Genomic DNA, 26,087 nt, shown 5'->3' on the forward strand with positions numbered 1-26,087 from the left:
CACAATACTAAAACCGAGAGGCAGAGTTCCTGTGCGACCGGGCAGCGCTTCCTTACCATGGACATTCACCGCTCATCGACGCTTTCGATCCAGACTTCCGCCCACTCCACGGTCCTGATTATCTATGCTCTCGCGAGAAATGTGAGCGTCGACGCGGGGGATTTCTTCTGCTGTGGACTTGTCAAAGTCAAAGTGGTTGGGGCCTCCGATTCCGTTCGTTAGCGACCGTCCGATGTGCATCCTCTTTGTCCCGCTCTCACGCAATTGCGTCGAGCCTTAGAAAAGTGAGAACAAAAACCTGGCTTTACGCGGGTTTTTGCCGCGATCCAAACCCCGCTCGATCCCGTGCTTCGTTACCGTAATGACCTGGCCCGTTCTACATGGATCCAGCTCCAAATAGTAATTTCAGTAATCATATAAAGGGATAACCATTCGACATTGGCATTGATGATTAATTCAATCGATTTTCATCTGTCAATTTGAATTGCTATTTTACAGACTTCCTTATTTAAGCAATTGTCATTCTCATCGATATTTGATCAATACCGTAAGGCGAGAACTCATTTATTTAATATATGGTTTGATCCATTTTTTGCTCCTTCATTATTTTAGAAGTGTGTCGAAAGCCACACTTTGTTGAAATCCCTTTACCTAGAAAATCAGCAATCAACAGTTGTTAGACGAGGGACCTACCTAGATACAACTCATAACAATTCAATGTGTTGCACATGACCAAACTCTAGAAGAAATATTCCAAGTAATCACACGATATCATCGCCATATGTGGGTGGTGTCTATGCCACAACTATTATTGTATTTGTAGATTCCATGAGGGTCCCATATAATGGTCCCACGAAAATAAGGATGTACTTGGGTCCTTGGACTTAGGGTTGTGATAGAATTGCCTTGCTTCTGACTTGTGGATGGAAAATGTATCGTACGGGATAGGGTCCGTGAATCACGTGTAGCCATGATAGTTGATTTTTATGGGTTTTACATTGAACTCATGTGATCAACGGTTATAATTGACCAAGTCCATAAGGTTTTGGTTCAAGCAAATAATCCTATCCTCTTTCTACGTGCATCTTTTGGTACTATTTGGTGGGTCGGAAAGTGGACTACACGATGTGAAAATTGCTTTATTCAACATCCAGTGGCACGATTGGGGTCGGAGAGGACTGGAGAAAGGGCAGGAGCGAGAGCCATGGTTACCACCATAAATGCAAGTCATGACTACGAGCTCCTGGGGGGTCAGCCGTAACTGATCCAATTCACGTGTGTCCCGATTTCACCCTTCTTTTTTTTTTGTCTACTCTTCTATTTCTACCCTATACTCATTCTCAGACTTTTTGCTCACGCCTATTTGGATGCGTTTGGTGGCTGGACGAATGAACTAAAAAGGCAAAGTTTGGTTTTATTTGGTAATAATGTTTGCGGGGATAAGTTTGGAGAAAAAAGAAGAAGAAAAGAGTGAGTCTAGCGGTTATCCACTTGAATGATAATTACAAGGGCGTGTTTGGTAATTTACATCTACGTCTAGATACGTTAAGAAAAAAACGAAAGAGCGAGAGTAGCGGTTACCATTTTGAATGATAATTTTAAACCTTTTTTTTTGTCGGTAATTTTAAACCTTATTTGGTAATTCAGATTTGAGTTCAAATATGGCTCTCATAACTTAATGAAATTCCGAATTTAACCTTTAGCTTAAAACCCTAGATGATCTGCACACGCTAATCTCTCGCTTTCGCCTCTTCCCTTCCTGACCCACCCTCCCAAAGTTCTTGTTTTCTTCTTCTCTCTCAAATCCACGAGCACGCATCAAGAATCGTCATCAAACCGAGCTCCCCCATACAATCCGAAAGCCATCTTCTCATTACGCTCCTCTGGAATTCGCCTCTGGTTTCGCTATGCCTTTGGTGTCACTGCTCTTTATTGCTCGGCTATTTGGTCACCGCTTGGTTATCTTCCATCTTCGCTCATCAGTTCCCAGTGCTCGCCTCTCTCTTGGTGTCTACTTTCTTCGCTAAATCAAGTCACTGGGCTCTCTCGTGTTTGCCTCCCTCTTCGCTGAGAACTTACTTGTTTGTCTTGCCCTAAATCCAGGTTCTTTTGATTCGATTCCTTCTTATGATGTTTTTTCTAGTTGTGATTGTTAAGTGTGTGGTGATTTCGTGAATGATACTTTTGATGCCATGCTTGATGAATATATATATCGATGCTCGAGTAATAGAAAATTTTGAGAAAGAGAGAGAGGATTGGAGATATGAAAATTGAGCGAAATTTCAAGATTCATTAGAGAATCCTGCAGATATAGATGAGAGAGAGACCATTATAGCGAAAGGGTTTAATTGAAACAAGCTGGACAGTGCTGGCTATATCTTTCATCTCCCTTATTGTAATATTTGGTATATTGGCTTTGACCTTATTTGGGTACGTTTAGAAAAACTTTTGGGAAAAACCTTTAAAGAAATGCAAAGCCTTTTGATCTAAAGGGTTTTGATAAAATGCAAAAACTGTTTGTTAAATTATAATTGAAAAGCGCCTTGAGAAGCAACTTTAGGGAAACGTTGTTTGTAAACACATATTTGGGAAGTCCTTTAGCGCGACCAATTTAAGTTTTTAATTTTAATTTTTTTTTAAATTGAAAATAAGAAGTCCTTTAACCCGACCAATTTAAGTTTTTAATTTTAATTTTTTTAAATTGAAAATAAAAATAAATGAATATATTTTTGCATTGAGATGATATATAATAGATATATTAACAAATTCAATGACTTTTTTTAAATATATTTTTGCATTGAGATGTATATATAAAAGAGATATATTAAAAATTTCAATGATTTTTTTTTATCTATAAATTTGCTGAGATGTATGTATAAAAGAGATATATTAACAAATTCAATGATTTTTTTTATATATTTTTGCATTGAGATATATATATATATATATATATATATATATATATATATATTTGCACTGAGATGTATATATAAAGAGATATATTAACAAATTCAATGACTTTTTATTTTATTTTATATTTTTGCACTGAGATGTATATATAAAATAGATATATTAACAAATTCAATAACTTTTTTTTTTATGTATTTTGAGATTATTTTTTTTTATGTATATTAACAAATTCATAAGTTAAAAAGACATCAAAATATATCAATTAAAGGAAGAGTAATTTCATTATAATAACATGATTTATAAGAATTAGGTTTTCATTAAAAATACAAACATCAAAATAAACTTTTACTCAATTAGAAAGAAAGATAAATTTATTATAATAAACATGATTACATTTGTATTATCAAAAGAATTAGGTTTTCATTAAAAATTACAAACATCTTAAGTTTTTACTAAACTTATTGCTATTTGATCACGTAAACGCGCCATGTCAGAAGATAAATTGTCATTTGAAGTATCGGCCCTCTCATTTGTATTATCAAGGTCAATTGAATATCCATAATTGGGATGCAAATCTGCTCTTGCAAAATATCTATCATTGGTGGTGTTTCGTCGTATATAATTATGCAAAGTCATTGGTGCTATAACAATTTTTACTTGCTTTTCAAATGGAAAACTTGGCATATACTTTAGAATCTTCCACTTCTTCTTCAACACACTAAAAGCTCGCTCAATTTCCGATCGCAGTAAGGAATGCGCATGATTGAATACCTCTTGATAGCCTGTAGGGGTAGGACCTTGTTGAAATTATGGCAAATGATATCTAACTTCTTTGAATGATCTCAAATAACCCGTCAAATTTGGATATCTAACATCTACTAAATAATATTTACCTGCATAAATATAATATAAATTTAATTAACATAAATCACATTAATACATATTAATGTACAAAAACCATTAATTAACAAACCTGGAGGAGGATGAAGAAATTGCATATCACGTATTCCTAAAACTTTATAGAAAATATGAGTATCATGGGCTTGGCCCTCCCAACCAGCCCAAACATAAGTGAATTCCATATTAAAATTACACACCGCTAAGAAATTTTGAGTCGGTGTACCTTTTCGACCAATAAAACGAATTTGATTTTTTGCAGGTATCACTGTTGGGATATGAGTGTCATCAATAGCTCCAATACAATCTTAAAACAAAAACGCAAATATTATTGTATAATCAAAATTTGCTTTTAATTCCTTCTTTCTATTGTATAATCAAAACATATCTTAAAATATGGATAAAATCTTTGATTATTTTTTATCTTCTTTGGAACATTCCTAAATTACTAATCAGCTAGTTGGATCAAATCTTTTCCCATTTCACATACTTTATATAATACTAAATTAAAGCACTTGCTTATGGTTTCCCCAGAACGTTGAAAGCACTATTGTGTTAACCTATTACCTATACAATGTTCTAAAATATGAAGAAATATTCCAAACATTATAACATTAATATTCCTAGTTTCTTCAATACCATAACGTGTTACTAAATCATGCATTAAATTATTAAATACAATCTTATTATTCTAAACATTTGATAATACCTTATCGGATTATCATCTTTGTCCATCAACTCTCTTAATCATGCATTTATTGTATATGATGATGTCTTACAAGGTTTTTTGTCATTATATATTGCCCGATATGCGATTGCAGTTTGAGTAATTTTCACAAGTTGCCAATATTCTTCACTCTCTTTTTTATGGATTTCTTTTTTAGGAGAGTTGTCCGTATCTGTTTAAAGTAACGAAACAGTAAGAAAAGTGATGGGTAATCATCCATCAATGAAACGATTATCATCCATAATATAATGGACATTGTCTAGGATGACAAATGCATCAAGAAATGCAGTCACATATCTAACGAGGTTAAAACATAGCCTAGAGAACTTGAACAGTCATACCTGGGGTTCCCTTTTTCGCCCCCATGTCGCCACGCGGGAGGGGCATGGGGACGTCCATTATATTATGGATGATAATCGTTTCATTGATGGATGATTACCCATCACTTTTCTTACTGTTTCGTTACTTTAAACAGATATGGACGACTCTCCACAAAGAGAAATCCATGAAGAAGAGGACGATAAATATTGACAACTTGTGAAAATTACTCAAGCCACAATCACTTATCAGGCAATATACATTGACAAAAAACCTTATAGGACATCATCATGGTTAGAAGAGTTAATGGACGAAGATATTAATCCGATAATGTGTTATCAAATGTTTATAATTGATAAGATTGTATTTACTAATTTAATACATGATTTAGCAACACGTTATAGTCTTGAAGGAATTAGGAATATTGATGTTACAGAAATGCTTGGAATATTTCTTTTTATTTTAGGACATGGTATAGGTAATAGGTTAACACAAGAGCATTTTCAACGTTTTGGGAAAATCATAAGTAGATACTTTAACTTAGTATTAGATAAAGTATGTGAAATGGGAAAATATTTGATCCAATCATCTTATTAGCAATTTAGGGATGTTCCAGAGAAGATAAAAAATAATCGAATATTTTATCCATATTTTAAGGCTATTTTAAGGCATGTTTTGATTATACAATAGGAATAATGAATTAAAAGTAAATTTTGATTATACAATAATATTTGCGTTTTTGTTTTAAGATTGTATTGGAGCTATTGATAGCACTCATATCCAACAGTGATACCTGCAAAAGATTAAATTCGTTTTATTGGTTGAAAAGGTACACCAACTCAAAATATCTTAGCAGTGTGTAATTTTAATATGGAATTCACTTATGTTTGGGCTGATTAGGAGGGCTAAGCCCACGATACTCGTATTTTCTGTGAAGCTTTAGGGAGACGTGATGTGCAATTTCCTCATCCTCTTCCAAGTTTGTTAATTAATGGTTTTTGTACATTAAAATGTATTAATGTGGTTTATGTTGATTAAATTTATATTATATTGGTGCAGGTAAATATTATTTAGTAGATGCTGGATATACAAATTCGACGGGTTATTTGGGACTGTACAAAGAAGTTAGATATCATTTGCCAAGATTTCAACAAGGTCTTGCCTCTACAGGCTATCGAGAGGTATTCAATCGTGCTCATTTCTCATTATGATCGGAAATTGAGCGAGCTTTTGGTGTGTTGAAGAATAAGTGGAAGATTCTAAAGCATATGCTAAGTTTTCCATTTGAAAAGTAAGTAAAAATTGTTATAACAGCAATGACTTTACATAATTATATACGACAAAATGCCGCAAATGATAGACATTTTGCAAGAGTTGATTTGGATTCTAATTATGGATATTTAATTGACCTTGATAATACAAATGAGGGAGCTGGTACTTCAAATGACAATTTATCTTCTAACATGACGCGTTTACGTGATCAAATAGCAATGAGTTTAGTAAATACTTAAGGATGTTTGTAATTTTCAATGAAAACCTATTTCTTTCTTCGATGCATATGTAATCATGTTTATTATAACGAAATTACTCTTTCTTTTTAATTGAGAAAAAGTCAACTTTGATGTATTTTTAACTTATGAATTTGTTAATATATCTATTTTATAGATACATCTTAGTGCAAAAATATATATAAAAAGTCATTCAATTTGTTAATATATTTCTTTTTATATATACATCTCAGTGCAAAAATATTAAAAGAAAAGTCGTTATTTTTTTCAATTTAAGAAAATAAAAATTAAAAACTTAAATTGGCTGTGCTAAAGGACTTCTCAAATATGTGTTTACCAAATAGCATTTCCCCAAACTTACTTCTCAAGGCGCTTTTCAATTATAGTTTACCAAACAATTTTTGCATTTTATCCTTTAGACCAAAGGCCTTTGTATATTCTTAAAGACTTTTCTCAAAAAGTTTTCCCAAACGCACCCCTTGTATCTCAACCGGTGATCTCCTTCTTCGTTCCAACAAATATAGAAAAAAAGGAAATCAAATATCTTGATTTTGATGTCTCGAGGGAATTTTTCATGTCATCTAAGGTCGATGATGCACAAATTAATTATTGAAGTGACTCTAAGAGGAGGGGGGGACTAGGGCTCTTATATGTTCGATTCAATGTACCCCATCTATTTGACATTAGTGCCGCAATCAAAAGATTATATCATAGAGGTGATTCGATAATAACTATGAGCGCATTGTATTTAAATGTCAAAGAGAAGCAATCACGTGACCTCAGCAGAACCGTTCCTAATCGTTAAAATGCATTCGATCTGTTGAATTCATCAGCATTGTCCTGAGTATAAAATCATCTTTGTGGAACATATAATTAGCAAAATTTGATTGTCGCCAAAATAAAAATGTTTGCTATCACGGTCTAGAACACGGCGAAGCTACTGGGTCCAATGAGACCGCCGACGATCGACAATCGAGGGCTAACGGCCTTAATCAGTGGTCCGACGGAGCTCGCCGACAATCGTAGAAAGGCCGATTTCGTTGGCGGGCTTTATGTTACATCGTCTAATCCCGAAATGAGAAACCGGGCCGACCCGATGATCAGCCATATGCTGCTGCTGAGTGCGTTTCCATTTTGCTCGCATCATTATTCCCCCTGACAAGTAGAGAAGGCTGCTTTGGAGCTCTCCCTCCCTCCCTGGAGCGAAAGTGAACTTCCATCTTCGATCGATCGAGGGTTTGACCTCGGCATTCCATGTCAGTGGGAGTCCAGGTGTCTTCTCTGGTTCGCGCCCTTCCGGTCTAGGGTTCCTCGTCGACACCAGGTGCCGCTCTCCTCCCCTTATTAGCTTTTAATCAATCTCGTGGATGGACTTTGCTCGTCACTTCGACTTAAAAGCTCTCCTCCCGCTCCACTGGCCTTCTGCGAACGATTACGCACGCTGCTTCGCATGTGTGCGCTTGTTTGTTGAATTCGTCTTTGACAGTCAACCGCTCCTTTCCCGAGATTCCAAAAATCGGGGCTTTATTACCTTCGCCTAGCTTTATTCATATCTAGATTCGCGGTTTGAAGCGTAGTCACCGAATGTCGTCGTTTTCTTTTCCTATCGGAAGAGTTCAATGCCCGAGAATCTTGTAGCCAATCACGTAGATGTGTAATTAGCTTGAAGTGGCGCCTTCAGTAGTCATCTATTTCCTCTTCAAAATTTGGGATTGCATAGTTATTCTCATTTACGATATTGTTTCTGAGGATTTCGATTTGCCTTTTTGGTTTCTCTTTTGGTTGGAACTCGAGTATAGCACAGAAGGCCTGAACTTTGGAGTCGCACGCGATGGATTTGACATGGCTGAGTGCCATTATAGTTGGGGCGGGATGCCTTGCTCTGGGATTCTGTATCGGTGCATACCATCCTTCTCGCATCTTGATCCCTGCTAGAACATCCAGAGGCTTATCTGCTGCTACCGAGATCAAGAAGAAGAAGTCAAAAGGGCCTTTAGAGATTGAAAATTTGGCCGAAATCTTAGAAGATTTTAAAATGGTATTACCTCTCTCTCTCTCTCTCTCTCTCTGTGTCTCCCTCCTTTGCATTTGCATTTGCATTTGCAGAGAGAGTTGAAGATTTTTGCTTGTACAAGATAATATATGAACATGTCTGCCTTCTGTCTATCTCCAGGTTTTGGTTGTGAGGAATGATCTAAAGATGGGAAAAGGGAAGATTGCCGCTCAGTGTAGGTATGTAAAAACTGGCCAGCATCCACCTTTTTGGCTTTGTCATAAGCAGTTGGACTTCACGTGGAGATTCTGGAGAGCTTTCTGTGTAATAACTTGTTTCCTAGGCTTCCTGAAGAGTGACTGATTTACTTGGGTAGACTGCTAAGCCTTACTTAATGTGACGTGGCATACCGTCTTCTCTGTAATGTGATTCTTTTGTGTCCATTGACAGTCATGCAACTTTGGGTCTCTATAAGAAGCTCCTTCAACGTGCACCAAAAGCTTTAGACAGGTGCTGTTTCCTCTGAGTAACTTACTATTTCTGCGATCATTTGATTAGAGCAGTCATCCTCTAAGTTATCAAGATATATTGCCAAACTTGCAGGTGGGAGATGTGTGCGCAGCCTAAGGTGGTTGTCAAAATTGAGAGTGAGGAAGATATGCTTGCTTTGCAAGTTAGTGCAGACTATATTTACTCTTTCCGCACTTATTATTCTTGTGTGCATGCTTGTTTATTATTTCCATAGAATGTGAAAAGAATTTGAGTTAGTTATAATAATATATGGCGAAAGCAAAAAGCTGCAGCTAGCTGCACTTCTTCTCTTTCCCTGAATGTTGAAGAGATTCACCACAAAGATCAAATAGTGATTGGGTTCAGAAATTCTCATGTTGATGTTACCTGTATTATGCTCTACTAGCACAGTTCACTGGCTGAAAAAACTTTGGAATTAGAGTAATAGATTTCTCACAATAAGAAGTTTCTGGTTTGTTGTGCATTTGTCGTCAATAAGTGGCTCTTGGAGAATTTCTTTGTTGGATGTTTCTGGTTGGCCATATGGCCGCAATCCCCTCCCCCGATCTGCTCACATGCTGTAATTAGATTACTCTTGTATTATACTGACAGGAAAGGGCGAAAATACTTAAATTACCAACCCATATTACCATTGATGCAGGGAGGACACAAATTGCACCAAGTGAGTTGATCAGTCAAATTTCTTGACTTGTATGGTTTTACAGTTCTGTTGTCATGACAATGTGGAATAATACCCTGTCGATGTAATTTCTTAAATGATATTTACTGTATTTTTTATTTTTATATGGGATTAATTTTGTAGAATTTTAAAATAAGTTAGGGTAATACACTGTTATCAAGCAGGTGATATTAGTTTGGAAATTTCTTCTGCAGTGTTAAGAATTACTGGGAGGAATGTTATGTCGTGACTGATGGAAGCAAGTTTCTGTAATTGGTTCATCCAGATACATTGAGTAGTACCTCAGATAGGAGAATGGGTGTCGGACCTTGAAGTAGCCCTTATGTGAGGGCAGCATGAGCATGATGAAAGGAGATTGAGGATGGAGGATCAAAATTTGATAAGTGAAATGACAAAGGCTAATGATGGGAAGAACCAGCAATTCGAAGTCAATTGTAGTTCTGATGGGTCTGCGGTAGTCACTCCAGGAAGAAGCTTAATAACTTGAACTACTTTAAGAAATATATCAATTTGATGAGTTTTTCTGTGGTGGTTTGCCCAATCCTGCTTGTGTCTCTGGTGATTCTTTCTTTCGGTGATTGGATCTAAGCTTTATGGTCAATCTATTGGAGTTTAGGGGTTTGCGTAAAGGCCATGTTAATGAACCTGCTATAGGGGCCTATAGATGGTTTTTTAAAAGGCTCATTGTTATAGTCTTTCATGGGTTGAACATTACCACTACTGGCAATCGCAAAGAAGTCAATCATAAAGCCTAATCGTTCTTTCTTTTTCCTACTACACATTGTACAAGTCCTGCTTTGATGACTTGGTTCCAACTGATGATTTACACTCTTTTCTGGATGTTTTGTTCTTTTCAATGCAGATTCAAGGACCGTGATGGCTATTCTTGGTAAGATTTTCCTTCCAGTCACATGTGGTCTGCTTGCTTTTTGAACAGAATGTTGGAAGTCCCTGATTTCCCTTGGGATGTCACGCTGATAAGAAATTTCAACATCTTGTCCTCGAGCCGCAGCCAAGTGTTGACATATTCTCATGCAACTTTTTGCAGGACCAGTTGAAGTTGTTGATGATGTGACTGGGGGGCTGAAACTTTTGTAGCATGTTCTTGTTCAAGGTGGCCACAATGCCACAGGAAAGACGAACTGCTATCATAATTGGAAGGATCAATTATGAATTGACGAGATATGCAATATGAGTGCTCTGTGGTTCTCCCTTGAAATCTGTCTTTTGGCAGGCACAGTCACAAATGATTAGCAATGACGATGAGAAAATTTTAGGTCCAAATTGTGCATGCGCTTGGTAGCTAAAGATTATGATTTTGCTAAATGCCAGGTGATGTGTATTGAAAAGGAAGACTTGCTCTCGAAACTTGATTTTTTTTCCTTGATCTGGATTCAGCGATGCACTTTGTTTAAAACTTTATTCATAGCATATCGATGAATTTTGAAAACTTTGAATACATGTCCTGAGTCGCAATTATCCTTCACGCAATCCCGTAAGGCCTCCAAACCGAACTTTGCGATTCTTGTTTGTGCTGATGGAAAACTCGTTAAGAAAGAAACGTGTTTGCAAGAGCTGCTGCTGTTGCTAGGCAACCCCAATGATCAAAGGCAAGACAGTCTTCTGTTTTGTTTTCTTGCGTTGTTGTTTTTGGCCGGCTCACATGTCTTCATCAAAATGGGTTTTCCCAGTGAAGCATTTTTTGAAATATTGTTTGGGATCCGTATTAATCCACAGTAGGAAGGAGTTTGCTTCGTCGCTATTCAGAAACGTAGAGGAATGTGCTCCATCTTTTCGACAGAGCAGGGAAAGATATAACGGAAGGAATGGGTTTGAGAAATGACAAAATTTTGGCCAGGCGAACCTTCTTTCCTTTCCACAACCTCCAAATTCAAATGAAGGATCAACTGGGATACCCTCTGGTGACGACATTTCCTCCACCTAGACGGCAGTCGTGGCTTTCGATCAAAATGGTTTAATCCGGGCACGTAGCAATGATTCCATATTATATTATATATCATCACACCTAACTTAAATTCTATAATTTAAGAGGATGAAGCGTTGACGTACAGAGTGACATACGTTATACAACTTCTATTTATGTGATTAATTATTCTCTTGCCGTTGTGGTCAAGCTTTTGGAGGTTAGGTTTTATTCAGAGATCCGATCATCTAGCTAAATCGCGGGTTGAATAGGTCAAATAAGCTCTTAATTATTAATACTCTCTTGAAAATTCAATCACCATATTGGGTTATCGAGTCTATCCCAGTGAAGCTTTTCCCTACCAGCTATCGTCACTGAGGCAATTCCATGACGGTTGATGTTAGACAAGGAGCAATAAAGAAAGGATTGGAGAAGATCTGATTCGGACGTGAAAGTGCAAGCGGTAAACGTTCGCTGATGGAGACATGAAAGGATCATTGGCGAGGCGGAGCTCCCGGAGATGGGTGATGATGATCATCTAGGATTAATGCAGACTCAGTCCTATCCTCCTTTTTGTTGACGGAGAGAACAAATCCGAGAATAAATTACTAGAGAGTGGGAGGATGAGCGGTGGTCGCGGAAAGGGAAAGGAATCAGTGAAGCTGGACGACGAGCAGCTGGCCGAGCTGAGGGAGATCTTCAGGTCATTTGACCGGAACAACGATGGCAGCCTGACGCAGCTAGAGCTGGGTTCGCTCCTCCGGTCGCTGGGGCTGAAGCCAAGCCCTGATCAGCTGGAGGCTCTCATCCACAAGGCCGACCGGAACAGCAACGGCCTTGTCGAGTTCTCTGAGTTTGTGGCCCTGGTAGAGCCTGACCTCATTCCTGCCAAGTGCCCCTACACCGAGGATCAGCTCAAGAAGATCTTCCACATGTTTGACAGGGACGGCAATGGATACATCACGGCTGCCGAGCTCGCTCACTCCATGGCCAAGTTGGGGCATGCCCTCACCGCTGAGGAGCTGACAGGGATGATCAAGGAGGCCGACACCGATGGCGATGGATGCATCAATTTCCAGGAGTTTGTCCAGGCCATCACTTCTGCTGCCTTCGACAATTCCTGGGGTTAGCATTCCAACAACTAGAATCAATTAACATACTGTCGGAACTTCCAATGCCGCATAGCATCATTTCTAGATTTCATGTGACCTTTTTCTTTGCTCTTGGATTGTGTCTATTCTAGTTCCGTTATCGATAACCTTGTCATCAAAAGGAACCAGAATGCGTGAAGGAAGAGAAAGAAATACCAGATGAACGATTCTGGAGTATTGGTTTCTGGGTTATTCCTTTGATATAATTGGGGTATCTGTTTGATGTCTTTTTTGCTAGTCAATGATGCTCTTGCTGAATCTCTCATAGGGACCGTTGCAGAAGGAATACACTCCATGGCGATGCGTGTGGTATGAAGTCGTCTTGCTTTTGTGTGATTTATCAATAGCAAGCGACTTGATTTTAGCAATTCAATCGATCAGCAACAAGTTTCCATTAGCTACTGCCTCTCACCTAACCCTGTAAAATGGGATCATCGCCTTCAAGATTATTAATGTCAGGCTTATGTTTGAACTGAAGCAAAGTAGAATTTCACGAACCCTTTCATGTTATCCGAACATCCATTTACTTCTACTGAAGATTCGTGTTGAAGTGTATAAGGACCTCATGTGCATGCTTCCGTAATCTCCACGTATTCGAATTTTCCTAGTGCTGAACTTTTCCCAAACATAGAATTCCAGTAAAACAGAGAATTGCGCTCTTCAATCCTTCCAAAGAGTGTTATCTATAATAGAATTCATAGTTCTAAAGGCCTTCTGCCAACTTTTCGACATCCTTCCGACGAAGTGAAAGAAAAAGAAGTCATCAAGGGAGATCTTGACTCCGAAGCAATGCATAAGCTTTGCAAAACAAGGGAATCACCGGCAAATACAGGACGACGCTTCCCAAGTTGTAACACTACGAACCCCATTCCCCAACCAACCCCAAAGTGAACCGCACAATCATCTATACTTCTAGGAGACGAACGTTCCTCCATGTCTTCCGTTAGACTTAATTTGGAAGGAGCTAAATCCCAGGAAAGAATGCCAAATTTCTCATGGATCAGGGTTTCTTCTATTTATTTATTTTGTTGAAAGCCAATTTAAGTAACACATCAACATGGCAAAACTGCAAACAGTAAAACCAAACTACAGTAGTGCAGTGAAAGCTACATGCATCTTGCAAATATGAAAGACAGACCTATTTCAATTCAAACTCCATTGCCAACTATTCACATTACATAAATTCTAACAAATCAGAGGATCAAACCCCGAGCAGATGAAGGCTTGGAAGATTGATCACCACCAGTAGCTTTTGGGGACTCCGACCCATGAATCTGATCATAACCTTCCAATCTTCTTGCTTGCTGTTCCTCGGCCAGAACCTTTTCTTTTGTCTTCTGCCCAACATCTCCTGCTGCCTTGGTAACCCTACTGAATGCACCAGTGACCCATGAAGTCCCAGTCAGAACATAACGATTCTTCATTATGGCAGATCCAGCACTGCTAACAGTCTGCTCTGCAGCGGCAAATGCAGACTTGGTCTTCTCAGAAACTTGGAACTTTTGGTCCACTTCCCTTACTTTGTCATTCACGATGGTCGTGCCAGCAGTAATCTTCTCACTGAGACCAATCTTTTGGTCAATAGAAGCAACTTTAGCAGCGGCAGTGGAAGTGAACTGGTGCTTCTCATCAAAGGTCCTCGCTTTGTTAACAGCATCTTTGCCCAAAATGAACCCCTTGGCCAACATGCTTGTGACAACATCCTCTGCTTTTTGGACAGCGGTTCCAGATTCACCTGTACTCATGTTTTCCGTAGCCTGAGAAAAATTAAATCCTTTTCCGGTCAAAACTAATCACAATATGAATAATGAGAAATTGATCTTCACAGACAGATATTACAGCTGGCAGGATGGGAATAGAAGCTGGCAGCTTGTAATCTGGAGCTGGAGCAATAGTAACAGACTGATCAACTATTGTTGCTCCCTGCATCAGATCAAAATACATGATAAGTTTGAATGAAACCAAAAAGGGGATTACACAACTAGTAAATACCTTTAAGAAACTTTCATCTGGTAACAATCAAATCAAACACTCTTTTATAGGATAATATATTCTACTCAAGTAAAACACCTAAATGAGCTTGCAGGCATGAATTTCATGTTGCAAAAAATACGAAGAATAAACTAAAAGATTTCAAGTTTTCAAACCCATCACCCACTGCATTAGGTGTTCTGCACTCAGAAGTGCATGCTGGCTGTAAATAATTAACTTTCACCATTGCACTTTCCTCACTTACGTGGCCACCTGTTACCATTTAGACTCGATATCTACCAAAAAGCATGCATGATTGAAAGAACTAGTAGAACTCCTCATAGCAGAGTTGGCTGTGGAGTGTAAACTGCAAACACTTCCTGAAGTAGGATAGTGCTTTGATTTTTTCCTGCTAAAATACGAAAGCAGAGCAACAGAAAAATTAACTGGAATGTGTGAAAACATAATGCATACCGACAGAAGAACAGCAGTCTCTGCTCCTTGGGGATCCTTGAAGGTAACATATGCAACTTGAGAACGCTCATTGCCGCTGAAAGAGGAAAAGAGTAGCATGAACCTCCATGGGAATCTAGTACGTGCTAAAATCGCAAAAAGTCTTCACTATCATCAAAAGGGAGACCAATATGCAATGGAACCAAAAACTAGAAAAAACAACGATTTTAGAGTCCCTTCTTTCATATCCTGTAAATGAGCACAACAAAGGTAACATCAGATAATAGCATCTTGAAAATGAAAGCTAACCTTTGCATTTCAACATATTCGATTTCACCTGAAAATGAAAAGAACTCTTTGATATCCAGCTCGGATGCACTGAGAGAAAGATTGCTGACTTTCACGGTCCTTACCTGGGAAGGAGTAGCAGAAAGTAAAACACCAACCTTGTTCGGTTTGGAAGGTTGCACTTTTAAAAAACGAGCCCATGCATAAGATGATTTTCCGACATCAATTACATATGCCGAGTTCTAAATTTATTCATGTGCCCCCAACAGAACAATGTGAATCAAAACCCCCCAAGGTTTCTACCTAAGAATATATAGAATCGAACCTCGCCCACCTGGGAGGAGAGGTGGGAGGATCAAGAAATGAAATATTAGGAAAACGTAAGAGGACCGATCATAATCAGTCAAGCGCTACTACTTAAATCTGGGAATTCGTGTTACGGGACCCCCTCCTCTACCACGCGGTCAATCGGGAATTTCCCGAAGTATCCGGGGGTGCTAATCATCCGATACAGTAAGCGCGCAAGCAAGATTAGAAGGACGGTCCGATCAAGAAACAGCTCAATCGAAGTCAGGTAGAGCCCCTGATCCGAATTCGACTTCGACCCACCAGACACATACGATGAAAGATGGAAACTTGAGGAACAGATGATGTGGAGAGATTGGGGGGACTCACCGACGACATGGCGTGGCGACGGCTGAAGCGGGCAAGCAGGGAAGCAACAGAGAGAGAGAGAGAGAGAGAGAGAGGAAGGAGACGATCCCGTTGGCTGCGAGTATGAATCGAATCTGGGAACCGCGATGGAAAAGATCACAAAAAGTCCCCGAGATTAAGAGCTAAGCAACGAGATGAGGGGGGCGTGATCAGATGCGTCACGGTGCACGGCCGATTGGGTGCTCCACGTGCTTCTCTATGGGGATTGTCGCGGTTTTCTTTCTTCTACAGCACCGCACCGCACCGCACCGGACACGGGCGTCGGGTTTTCTTTCCCCCGTCTTCTTCGTCGTCGTCTTGTCCGGAGCGGCGTGCAAGTTGGGCTTTTGACTTTTTCTTTTGTAGAACCAATGAATGAATCCTCGGTGGTGACGGCCCTGCTACGCCCGACTCATCGCGCTTAAAGTATTTGCGTTGTGGTCGGGCCCCCGAGACCAAAGCTCTATTTCCTCCAAACTTCAAAATCTACGCAAGTCAACAAGAGAAAACAAAACAAAGTGCCGGCTCGGTTTTTGCTTTTTCCTCAACTGTGGGTTTTTCTTTTCCAGTCGGCCTATGGAAATACAGAACTTGGCGTCTTTGGGGAACGGACGGACCACAGTGTCGTCACTGTAGCTAGCTTGTCGCCTTAAGGAATGCGACAGATGCGTTGCGGGGAGCAAATCAGGCTTTTGATGCGAAGAGGCCCAACGAGAGGAAAAAGCCCATATCGATCTCTGTACGGGACAAAGAGACGAAAGGGAAGGCTTCGTAATTGACGATTGACGTCGTAACCGCGACCCATTCCCCAGCCTAAGGAGTAAGGACCAACGAAGCTTCTTGCTGTGGGCGGTGGTTGCCGGGTGGTGTGGCAGTTGCTTCTCCCTCCCTCCGACGCTACCGCTTCATATCTTGCACCGAAAAGGAATTGACTTTCCTCCGCTCGATTCTTCTCCCCATCTGGGTTTGTTCCTGCTTCCATCTTCTGCAACATGAGTTTCCAGGACGACGTCGAATCCCAACGCGGAGGACGCAGCAGCCCGCAATTCGACTCCTCTCCTTCCTCTCCGTCTGCTGCGACCACTCAGGCCATCGCCTCCGGGATATTCCAGATCAACACGGCCGTCGCTTCCTTCTACCGCCTCTCCAACTCCCTCGGCACTACCAAGGACACTCTCCTCTTGCGGGACAAGCTGTCTGTTCTTGGGCTCTTGCTCTTCTCTCCCCATCGTCCTCCTTTTTTTGCTCCCGTTGAAATTGCATGCCCGCACAGTCCGACACCTAGACTCGATTCTCCTTGTCTTTTTGGCTCTTGCTACCTTGTTATGATAATCCATTCGATTCGGGAGGACCTACCTTCCCGATGACTCCTTTGTTCTCCTAGTAAATATGGTATTTTTATTTTCCAAATGTTAACGCGAAGCTGCTTGACTAGACTCGACTCCGTTGACTTCCATTGCAGGCACAAAACGAGGTTGCGTATTAGCCAGCTGGTGAAGGATACTTCGGCTAAACTCAGGGAAGCCAGCCAAGCTGATCACCATGCCGAAATCAGCGTATGTCTCCTTTGGCAATTCGTCATTCCCCGCATCCTCGAACGTTTTTCCCCTGCTTGCGGGTAGTCTGTCCGCCTCTGATGCTTCTGCAGATTTGTGTAGATTGCGTAGTAACGGACCGATGTTGATCCTGATAAAGGGGAAACCGCCCCTGATAGTGATACAGAGGAGAAAACCTTTTTGCTGTAGTTGGGAGGTGGTACTGACTGCTTTCTTTAACTGCAGCCTGCAAAGAAGATAGCTGATGCAAAGCTTGCAAAAGATTTCCAATCAGTCTTGAAGGAATTCCAGAAAGCACAAAGACTCGCAGCCGAGAGGGAATCGACATATGCTCCTTTTGTTCCTAGAGAACTCGCTCCATCCAGGTCCTTGTTACTCACATTGTTTGTTCAAAAGAAAACCCTCTTCTGGGTTATTTTGCGAGTCTCACCATGCCGAAACTTTTTCTTACTGAGAATTAAAACAAGGCAGTGGAGACACTCCTTAAATTTTCCCCTGATACCACTATGTAGTATTTGTTTTCAAATGCCTACTTGTGTTCAAAATGATAAACGATCCTTAAATTGGGGAATGATGTTTGCTTTTGGTTTGTTTGGTTTGGTTGGCTCGTCATCATCTGGTTTTGGAATATTATTGGAAAAATACGACATACTTTTATGCAGTTATTGCTGGCCCAGATACTTGCAATTTGAACTCAATTGCATACTTTTCAAAAAAACAGTTACACTGCTCAAGAGGTGGAGATAAGCTCATCCAGGGGTTCTGAACAGCAATCTCTTCTTCTAGAGCCAAAAAGGTTAGGGAAGTTATGTCCTGCACTGCCTTCTTCAAATGAAATGCCACCTCTTCTACTCTGAAGAATTATAGAGGTTTGTTGTCTTGGCATGTTTAAGTAATATATTATTCATCACTGCATTTCTTGGAAGAGGCCTTTTGAGTCAATTTGCTCCATAGCCAAAAACGCCATGGTCCTTCTGATTCAGATAGAAAAAGGAAAACCAGGAAAGTGGAAGCTTTGATTTAGGGTAGAACAGGCAGAGATCTACACAGAGACAAGCCCTTAAATTTGATGCATAGTGCAGAATCTAGCTTTTCATCTGGGTTTCATTACAGGTTTAAGCAACTTGTCCGATCGATTTTCTCACGAGAAGAAATCTCGGTCTTTTTTATTTCTTACTAGTGTGGATCAGCTGGTGAATTTTTCCCACTCTGATATATGGGTAATGATTGATGGTTTCAGGCAAGATGTTATACAGTTGAACAATGAGATTGTATTCAACGAAGCCATTATTGAAGAAAGGGAGCAAGGGATCCAAGAAATTCAACAGCAAATTAATGAGGTCCATGAAATTTTTGAGGATCTTGCCGTGCTAGTCCGTGAACAAGGGGTGGTCATTGGTAAAGCCCCTTCTCAAGAATTTCTGGCATATAACACTTATTTTTGTCAAATAATCGGATATAATGCTGAACATTTGTTCCCTGTAGATGACATCAGTTCCAATATAGAGAGCTCCCATGCTACGACAACGCAAGGCACTTCTCAACTTGTCCAGGCATCTAAACTTCAAAAATCAACTTCGTCTTTGGTAAAGTATCCATTTGACTTTACTTCTTGAGTCATGGTGTTTACTATCTGTGCAGATGTAGTTTCAGATATGGGGGTATTGTCTAGCTCCAGATAAGTCTCTAGCTCCTTATCCATGGATTTGATTAGCTTGCTCTCTTGACAAGGAATTTACGCCACTCCCCCTTGCCTTATCTTAATACAAACGTCAATATCCTTGACAAACACCAATAACTAGGATTTACTTTTCCTTTCTGCCCTCCATTTTTCAAACCACTTTCTGTTGCTTACGCCAAAACAGTTGCGTCCTGGTAAATTTGTTTCGGTGGATAATTTTCGGTTGTCTTGGTTGCAACACTTCCTTGGTGCACCGAGTGAGAATCTGAATCGAGGCATCATCCTATGTTTTCTGTGGTTCCTGGTGCTGTGAAACACACAATTAGTCAGTCATGTCTCGGCTATTCAGATTTTGGCATGTGATTATGGTGGATATTCTTCATCCTTTTTATTTTGTTTGGCCAAAATTCAGTTGATTTTCTGATCTTAGAATGCAGATTGAGCGGGGTTTCTAATTATGCAGGGTTGTCTACTCCTGGTGATTATGGGAATCATTCTACTGATTGTTGTTATAGTAGTCGTGGCATGAATTTCTAAGTTACCCAGTCATCATTTTCACCGTATGAGGGCATTGCCTGTTGCAGGCGACAGTATACAGTGTATGTAATGCTTGTTAATGTACAGCATGATAAAAAGTGGGGTGAATGTATCTATCGGAGACTGGAAATGGGCATAAAGAGGGAGTACAGACTGGCATCCCTTCAAATTTGGCGTATGCCTAACCTTGTGGAAAGGGCGCGCCGTGGTTTTCATGATTTAAGGGCATTTTAATCTGCTGCAGAATTGAGTCCAGTAGCGCATGCACATGCTTGACCTCAAAGCTACGCCATGCTCTAAAGGGAGCAGGGAGCATATGAGTTAGGAGCATCTCTCTCTCTGTTTTGATTTTATAATACGCTGTATCACCATTCAAATAGATTATACAGGAGGCTATCGTTTGGCAATAGCTCGTACTGCATTTGTCAGCATAAACATCAGTACCGCATTCCCAATCTCACTGAGAGCTTTCTAGCATGCATAGAAATTGCATTTCTTAGCGTAACTGCCTTCACGGCATAATGTTCATCCCGATGCAATTCGTTTTTGCCAAAACTGCACCAGCTGACCAAGAGAACAGTTACCCTTAGGATCAAATTTGCACAACGATTTATCCGCCGGCATGGTCTTGGCCAAAATCAGATTTACCTGCAAGGAACTTGATTAGGCCAAAATTTCGCCTAGCAGGGAGCTCGCATTTACCACGTTCAATTTGACGTTCGATGTCATGAGTCTTGCCACTCTAGGTCTGCATCCCGTCCAGCTTAAAATGGTCTCTGGATTTCTCCATCGTTCTATTGCTGGAGACCTTGAAACACGCTAAGAGAATAGCCCCAGTTTCTTTGGAGGTGGCAAAACATTAAAACGACATCAGACCCCCAAGTTTGACAATTCCGGGCAGGAACTTCAACCTCAAGCAACATTACCAAAATAAGGGTCGTCGACGTCGGAGACTGGAAGTATCAGATGAAGCAACGACATACAGCTTGGGAACCGGTCACAGGAGTAACAATTTCCCGACTTCACCGGCTTGGAGACCCCAAGTCTTCTTCAAGGATACGCTATCTACTAAATATTGCTTAATGAAATAAAAAGCTCAAGTTACCCAATTTTTGCCAGAAAGCAGATGCTCCACAAGTCGAGAAAACGTGAACTTACTGTTACATTAATGGGCACATTTGCGAAAGCGCACGCAAACGGGATTGAAACCAACAGCCCATGGATTGTAAACTTGCAGTTCAGGTTTAGTAGGTTTAATATGGGCAACCTCAGCTCGTGTAGAGCGTAGAAAGTTAGGGGTGGCATAATTTGTTATTCGCATCCTGCATTAACATTCACCTCTAGTCTGGAAGAGATTATCCAGTGTACAAAGTAGATAAGAACATATCATCCTGTTCCGTTGTTGGAGGTGAGATGACCCATCTGTTTGGTAAGATGATCCATGTAATGGGCCTTCTCAAATCCATTCTCCACCTTAGTGTGTGACTCTTGATCATTCGTGATGCCAGTTTCATGAGAGGTCGAACTAATCTCCTCTGTGTCTGCAGTAAGTGGACTTGCCGCAAGAAACTGTTCCCAGAAGACATCACTGATCGCTGGAAGATTAGTTACATCATCCAGCATAATTCCCGCATCTCGTTCAGAAGAAAAAGCATCTGACTCGACATCCATGGTCCCATCTAAAGCTGCGGACAGAGTTTCAAGATAGTCAGGACTTGCAGTTTCCGAAACCAAAAAGTTTGCATCAGGGAGATCTGCATTGTCCTGCGGCACTGGCAAATGTATCTCTTGAGTCTGATGTGTATTAACATGCTCTGCTGCGTATGAAGAAGATTGTGAATCAGGAACCCCACCAAGATGACTGACACAAAAGCCTGAATCAGCTGAACTCTTAGACTGCCCGGGTGTTGGTAAAACCTCTGCTAAGGTCACCCCAGAAGTACGGTTTGAGGAGCTCCTACTGTCCAGAGCACTCGAAGAAGGAACGTGATCGATTAAATATGTCTCATTGTTGGTTAATGATTGTTCAAGCCCAGATGTGTTCATTTTCAATATTTGACGTAGCATTGCTTTGGCTGCTTCATTCATGGAAGGTTGATACTTCACAATCTGCCCACCTGGGGCTTTTAACTTATGGCAAACAGATGAATTTTCTTCTTCCTCTCTAGGGAGTCTCCTTTTCTTGTTAGCTTCACCAATGCGCCTGTTGGTATCATTCTGTTGCTTTACGAATTGAGAAAAGAATCCAGGACTCTGCATGGCCTTTGCAAGGAATGACATCATTTGCTGCTGCCTCTGCTCCATCGCCTGAACACGCTGCCCGACATTTTGCAGCTGGTTATCCGTCGATTGCTGCTGTTGCCTCAACCTAACAAGTTCCTGCATAAGGACATTTTTGTCCCTCTTTAGTCTTTCAACCTCTTCGTCAAGCCCGAACTTTCCCACCTCAACACAAGCTCCAACAGACGAGCCTTGGGCTTGAGGTGGTTGCTGATTATTCTGGACGTGAGCGGGTCTCCGCCTGCTGATACTCTTGAGGAGGTGCTTCTGACCTCTAAGGAAACCCTCATTTGCAAATTCGAAGCGATCAGGGTCAACCTTCCTAAACCCCTGCTTCAAGACAAATTTCAACAGATTTATACAGAAAAAGGGTCCACGAAAAATAGAGAGCCCAGACATGATGATTGTTTCAGGAGAATTTCATTGTCGATCAACCAACAACAGAAAAAGGTCAGGTGCACCACAAGAACACAGAATTTAGAGAGGATCATGAAAGTGGCGATGAATGCCAAAAGATAGTCCTATTCCCTCTACCGTGTGGATGGAGCAAACTTTGTCCGCATCATTGTTGCACCTAGACATCGCACTATCCAAATGTTCCCACTTTTCAAATAGTGTCCCAAATCCAAGGAGTTAGTTTAGTGGGGAACTCGAAAAGACAGGAGAGGCCTTGTGCCAAAGGCAGCGTATGATCTCATGTTTGATTCAGTATCCTTTAAATTCGGCATAAGTGGCTAACGCAAGATATAATGAGAAAAGCAGACCCAATTTAGTGAGCGGAGGCTCACCCCCAACAGCAATAGGACTGCAAACATAACCAAATGCAGCACCCCTCTATGCAGCATACCTATTTGATATGTTAAGCAGCACTATATACGGTTACATGCGAGTAAGGGAAAACTGAGTTATGCTAAGCTACCGCGAGTGATGGTCAGGGAACATTTACACCCTGCGGTACAGAACCAATGAGACGCGAAATTCGGTCAGCAAGATTCATCCGACCCAACACTCAGTCACTGCGTAAAAGATGATCGACATCATACCCACCTTAGCTAAGCAGAAACCCAGTAGTAGCTACTAGCTAGCTAAGGAGCTATTTATGCACCGCATAGGATGCGGTTCTACGGGAGCGGGTGCAAAAAAGAGGAAGGGGAGGGGGAACGCACGTAAGTGTTGAGCTGGCGGACGAAGCTGGAGAAGTTGCTGTGCTTGAAATACTTGGGCAAGAGGTCGCGGGAGAACTCGGGGACGTTCCAGACGACGAAGCTGTTGTTGCCGCGGCTCCAGGAGACGACGGCGTCGGTGGAGGGGTCGTCGACCATGTCGTAGGTCTTGCTGAGGAACGGCGGCGGGGAATTGGCGCTCGCCGCCGCACCACCCCCGTTGGCGGTGGGGGTGGTGGTGGTGACGACCGAGGCGGCATCCTGAACGGCCTCCATTCGGGAGCGCTGATGGCCGAGCGTACGGACGCGATCGCAGCGAATTCATGCGGAGAAATCAAATCAAAAGAGTTTCCATCAAAGAGAGAGAGAGAGAGGGAGGGAGGGAGGGAGGGAGAGGATACATACGGAGAGCGAGGATCGGAAACAGCCGAGATGGAGGAGACGCCAGATCGAGGAGGGGATCGTCTCGAAGGAGGAGGAGGAAAGGAGGGGTGGGCAGTGGTAGGGAGGGGGCGGGGGGTGGGGGAGTGAGTACGGCCACTGAAAAATTGGGAATTCGAAGGCTTTTCGTAATCGTAGGTTTTCTTCAATTTTCAGACCACGAAGCAATCAAAGCAAAGCTAAGCAAAGCCAAGGAGGGCAAAGCAGGTGGACACGTGACGGGAAGGAAAAGGAAATTGTCTGGAAAATGAGGTGGACTTTGACTCGAGACTTCTCCCCCCCCCCGGTTGGATGGGTCCCGCAGACGGAGTTCCTGGAAACATCCTCCGTGGGGACGGGGAGGGAAGGGGCAGGAAGGAGCGAGAAACGCGTGGATTTGATTTACGACAATCATATATATGTGAAGTTAATAAAAAGCAAAACGGGCACCGAGAACATTCGAAGTGCCAAGACATTTGCGGCCATTGGAATGGAACTGATGGGCCTGGCTTCCTCTGCTGTGCCAAAGCCCGTTAGGAGCGAGAGTTTATGTGGGTCGGTCTCATCTCCTTCGTTCCCTCCTCCTGCTGCCTGCCTCTCTTTGATGGGAAGATGTTTTGCCTCTTGCCAAATGCCAAACCCCTCTCTCTCTCTTCTAGGAAGCGAATGTTGCTGCGATGCAGCTTGTTTTGGTTCGGTTCTTGGTGTTCGAGGCCAAGCCATAGCCGAAGGATGAAGCTGTTTATCCAAACTCGTACGAATTGTGTCTCGGGCCTTATTCACTCGAACAAGTTTCACTGGATCATCATATCCATGATCAGATTTATTACAAAATTGGATATCTCGTTTCCCATTAACTCATACTTCCTCTCACTTTCAGGATCACCCAATCTAAAAAATAACAACAAAGGAGGAAATCTACCATTACAAAAAGAAGAGGTATCTAACCACATATCATAATGCAACAAGCTATTGAAACCATAAATATTAGATGAATCCCTTTGAGAATGAATCCCTATCGTCGACATTTATATGTAATTCCATCTTTTTAATTTGGTTTATAGTATCTGCCTTGTTGACTTTCAGATCCGTTTAAAACTTGGTAAAGAGTTAAATTGATCGAGGAAAAACTTAAGGGCATTATTTCAGAGTCTTTCTCTAATTTTCCAATAGTATTAGAGACGTGCAAACCATTATGGGGCTCACTCCTACGTAAGAACCGAAAATCTGGTTGATGCTGTGTCATGGGGCCATTGAGCTAAACATAGCAACCGACTCAGGATCACCAAATCGCATCCCAGCTTGCGCTCTCCTCTACGATTGATGACCCGGTCCAGCTGTGGCCAACTTCATCCAACCATCGAATCGAAACCGTAACACAACCAAAGCTACATTGCATCCTCTAGCAATAGTTCCATACAATACATACATGACGACATACCCATTAACAAATTAGATGAAAAAGGTTAAAAGCTCAGCTAGACTATAAAAGGGCACAACACTGACTAAAAGCATTGACGTATTTACAATAATGTTAACCATCAATCGGAGATTTGATTGGAGGAGAACATGGCTTGTCCTTCATCGATGGAATCGGCTTTGCCAGCGTTAACAAAAACTTCCCCTTCGTGTCAAATCGGCCCAAATATATTGGTATTTCTGTTCTTGGTGGTGGAATGGATGGCGAACATAGAATGTTGTTCTGTTGTTTAATTTAACAAGCACCGAATAAAAATTTTATTCGGCATTAACTACCGCATATTCTGTAAAACTCTAGTCACGATCAGAGGAAGGGGGGAGGCTTTAATAGACATAACAACCCATGTTCGGATGAGAAAATAAAATGCAGGTACAGACTTCGAAAAAAGAAAACGTATCCTTTTAGTATAAAGAGAAGATTATCTTCGACACTAAGGCTCATCTAAATTTTCGAATACGAATAGGTACTCTTGTTGCGGGTGTTCAGTTGGCGCCGACTGAGGCGGTGAAGTGCTCCTTGGCGATTTCTGCGATATCCGCAAGCGGCTTGATCGGGATGATGGAGACGTCGAAGGATGCCCCGTCGGCGACTTCATACTCGATGGTGGACTTGATCACGCACGACTCCTCCTCGTCCTCGCCTATCACTTCGAGTCTCACTCGGAACAGCGAGAGTCCCATATCCAGGAGCCCGCCTTCGATTGCCTCCGTTTCTTTCACGCGGCGCTCGTGGTCCACCTTTGTGTACTTCTCTGTAAAGGATAAACCTGCCACGGGACAAAGGAAGATGGGGTCATGGATGTGTGCAGTTGATGATCATCGGAATCACTTAGGCGAGCACACGCCCGCGTGCAAGATCCCATACGTTCAAAAGTGAGCTTGACGAGGGTGCCAACGCCACCATCGCCTTCCAAGATGTCGACGATGA

General features: G+C 41.4%; 5 protein-coding genes across 7 annotated transcripts; 3 read left to right on the forward strand and 2 right to left on the reverse strand.

The window, feature by feature from the left end:
• The first annotated feature begins 7,484 nt into the window (after positions 1–7,484).
• Positions 7,485–10,994, forward strand: LOC104450448 (peptidyl-tRNA hydrolase 2, mitochondrial). Of its 2 annotated transcripts, none has more exons than XM_010065019.3 (8): positions 7,485–7,684; positions 8,165–8,398; positions 8,534–8,592; positions 8,804–8,863; positions 8,957–9,026; positions 9,476–9,545; positions 10,426–10,452; positions 10,612–10,994. In XM_010065019.3, exons 2-8 carry the CDS (start codon positions 8,192–8,194, stop codon positions 10,659–10,661), a joined length of 543 nt encoding a protein of 180 aa, XP_010063321.1. In that variant the 5' UTR covers positions 7,485–7,684; positions 8,165–8,191; the 3' UTR covers positions 10,662–10,994. The 2 variants fall into 2 exon arrangements, with proteins under 2 accessions (XP_010063321.1, XP_010063313.1); XM_010065011.3 differs by having other exon boundaries at positions 7,486–7,684; positions 8,160–8,398.
• Positions 10,995–11,731: 737 nt separating this feature from the next.
• LOC104450468 (probable calcium-binding protein CML18) lies at positions 11,732–12,866 on the forward strand. The gene has a single exon (XM_010065039.3). It carries the CDS (start codon positions 12,111–12,113, stop codon positions 12,615–12,617), a length of 507 nt encoding a protein of 168 aa, XP_010063341.1. The 5' UTR covers positions 11,732–12,110; the 3' UTR covers positions 12,618–12,866.
• A 761-nt stretch (positions 12,867–13,627) lies between these two features.
• Positions 13,628–16,341, reverse strand: LOC104450475 (binding partner of ACD11 1). Its single transcript, XM_010065052.3, has 5 exons — positions 16,026–16,341; positions 15,372–15,475; positions 15,084–15,159; positions 14,478–14,561; positions 13,628–14,395 (listed from the first exon to the last, which is right to left on the reverse strand). Exons 1-5 carry the CDS (start codon positions 16,032–16,034, stop codon positions 13,832–13,834), a joined length of 837 nt encoding a protein of 278 aa, XP_010063354.2. The 5' UTR covers positions 16,035–16,341; the 3' UTR covers positions 13,628–13,831.
• A 483-nt stretch (positions 16,342–16,824) lies between these two features.
• Positions 16,825–20,226, forward strand: LOC104450486 (syntaxin-22). The gene is made up of 7 exons (XM_010065064.3): positions 16,825–17,238; positions 17,506–17,599; positions 17,825–17,964; positions 18,321–18,395; positions 18,840–18,997; positions 19,085–19,185; positions 19,744–20,226. Exons 1-7 carry the CDS (start codon positions 17,036–17,038, stop codon positions 19,807–19,809), a joined length of 837 nt encoding a protein of 278 aa, XP_010063366.1. The 5' UTR covers positions 16,825–17,035; the 3' UTR covers positions 19,810–20,226.
• Positions 20,227–20,900: 674 nt separating this feature from the next.
• Positions 20,901–23,822, reverse strand: LOC104450495 (heat stress transcription factor A-1e). Of its 2 annotated transcripts, XM_039302194.1 has the most exons (3): positions 23,666–23,822; positions 23,264–23,545; positions 20,901–22,427 (listed from the first exon to the last, which is right to left on the reverse strand). In XM_039302194.1, the coding sequence occupies exons 2-3, from the start codon at positions 23,534–23,536 to the stop codon at positions 21,204–21,206; spliced, it is 1,497 nt and encodes a 498-aa protein (XP_039158128.1). In that variant the 5' UTR covers positions 23,537–23,545; positions 23,666–23,822; the 3' UTR covers positions 20,901–21,203. The 2 variants fall into 2 exon arrangements, with proteins under 2 accessions (XP_039158128.1, XP_039158130.1); XM_039302196.1 differs by lacking the exon at positions 23,666–23,822 and having other exon boundaries at positions 23,264–23,624.
• Positions 23,823–26,087: the final 2,265 nt, after the last annotated feature.

Source organism: Eucalyptus grandis, chromosome 1 (genome assembly GCF_016545825.1).
Source record: "Eucalyptus grandis isolate ANBG69807.140 chromosome 1, ASM1654582v1, whole genome shotgun sequence".
In the NCBI taxonomy this organism is placed as follows: Eukaryota; Viridiplantae; Streptophyta; class Magnoliopsida; order Myrtales; family Myrtaceae; genus Eucalyptus; species Eucalyptus grandis.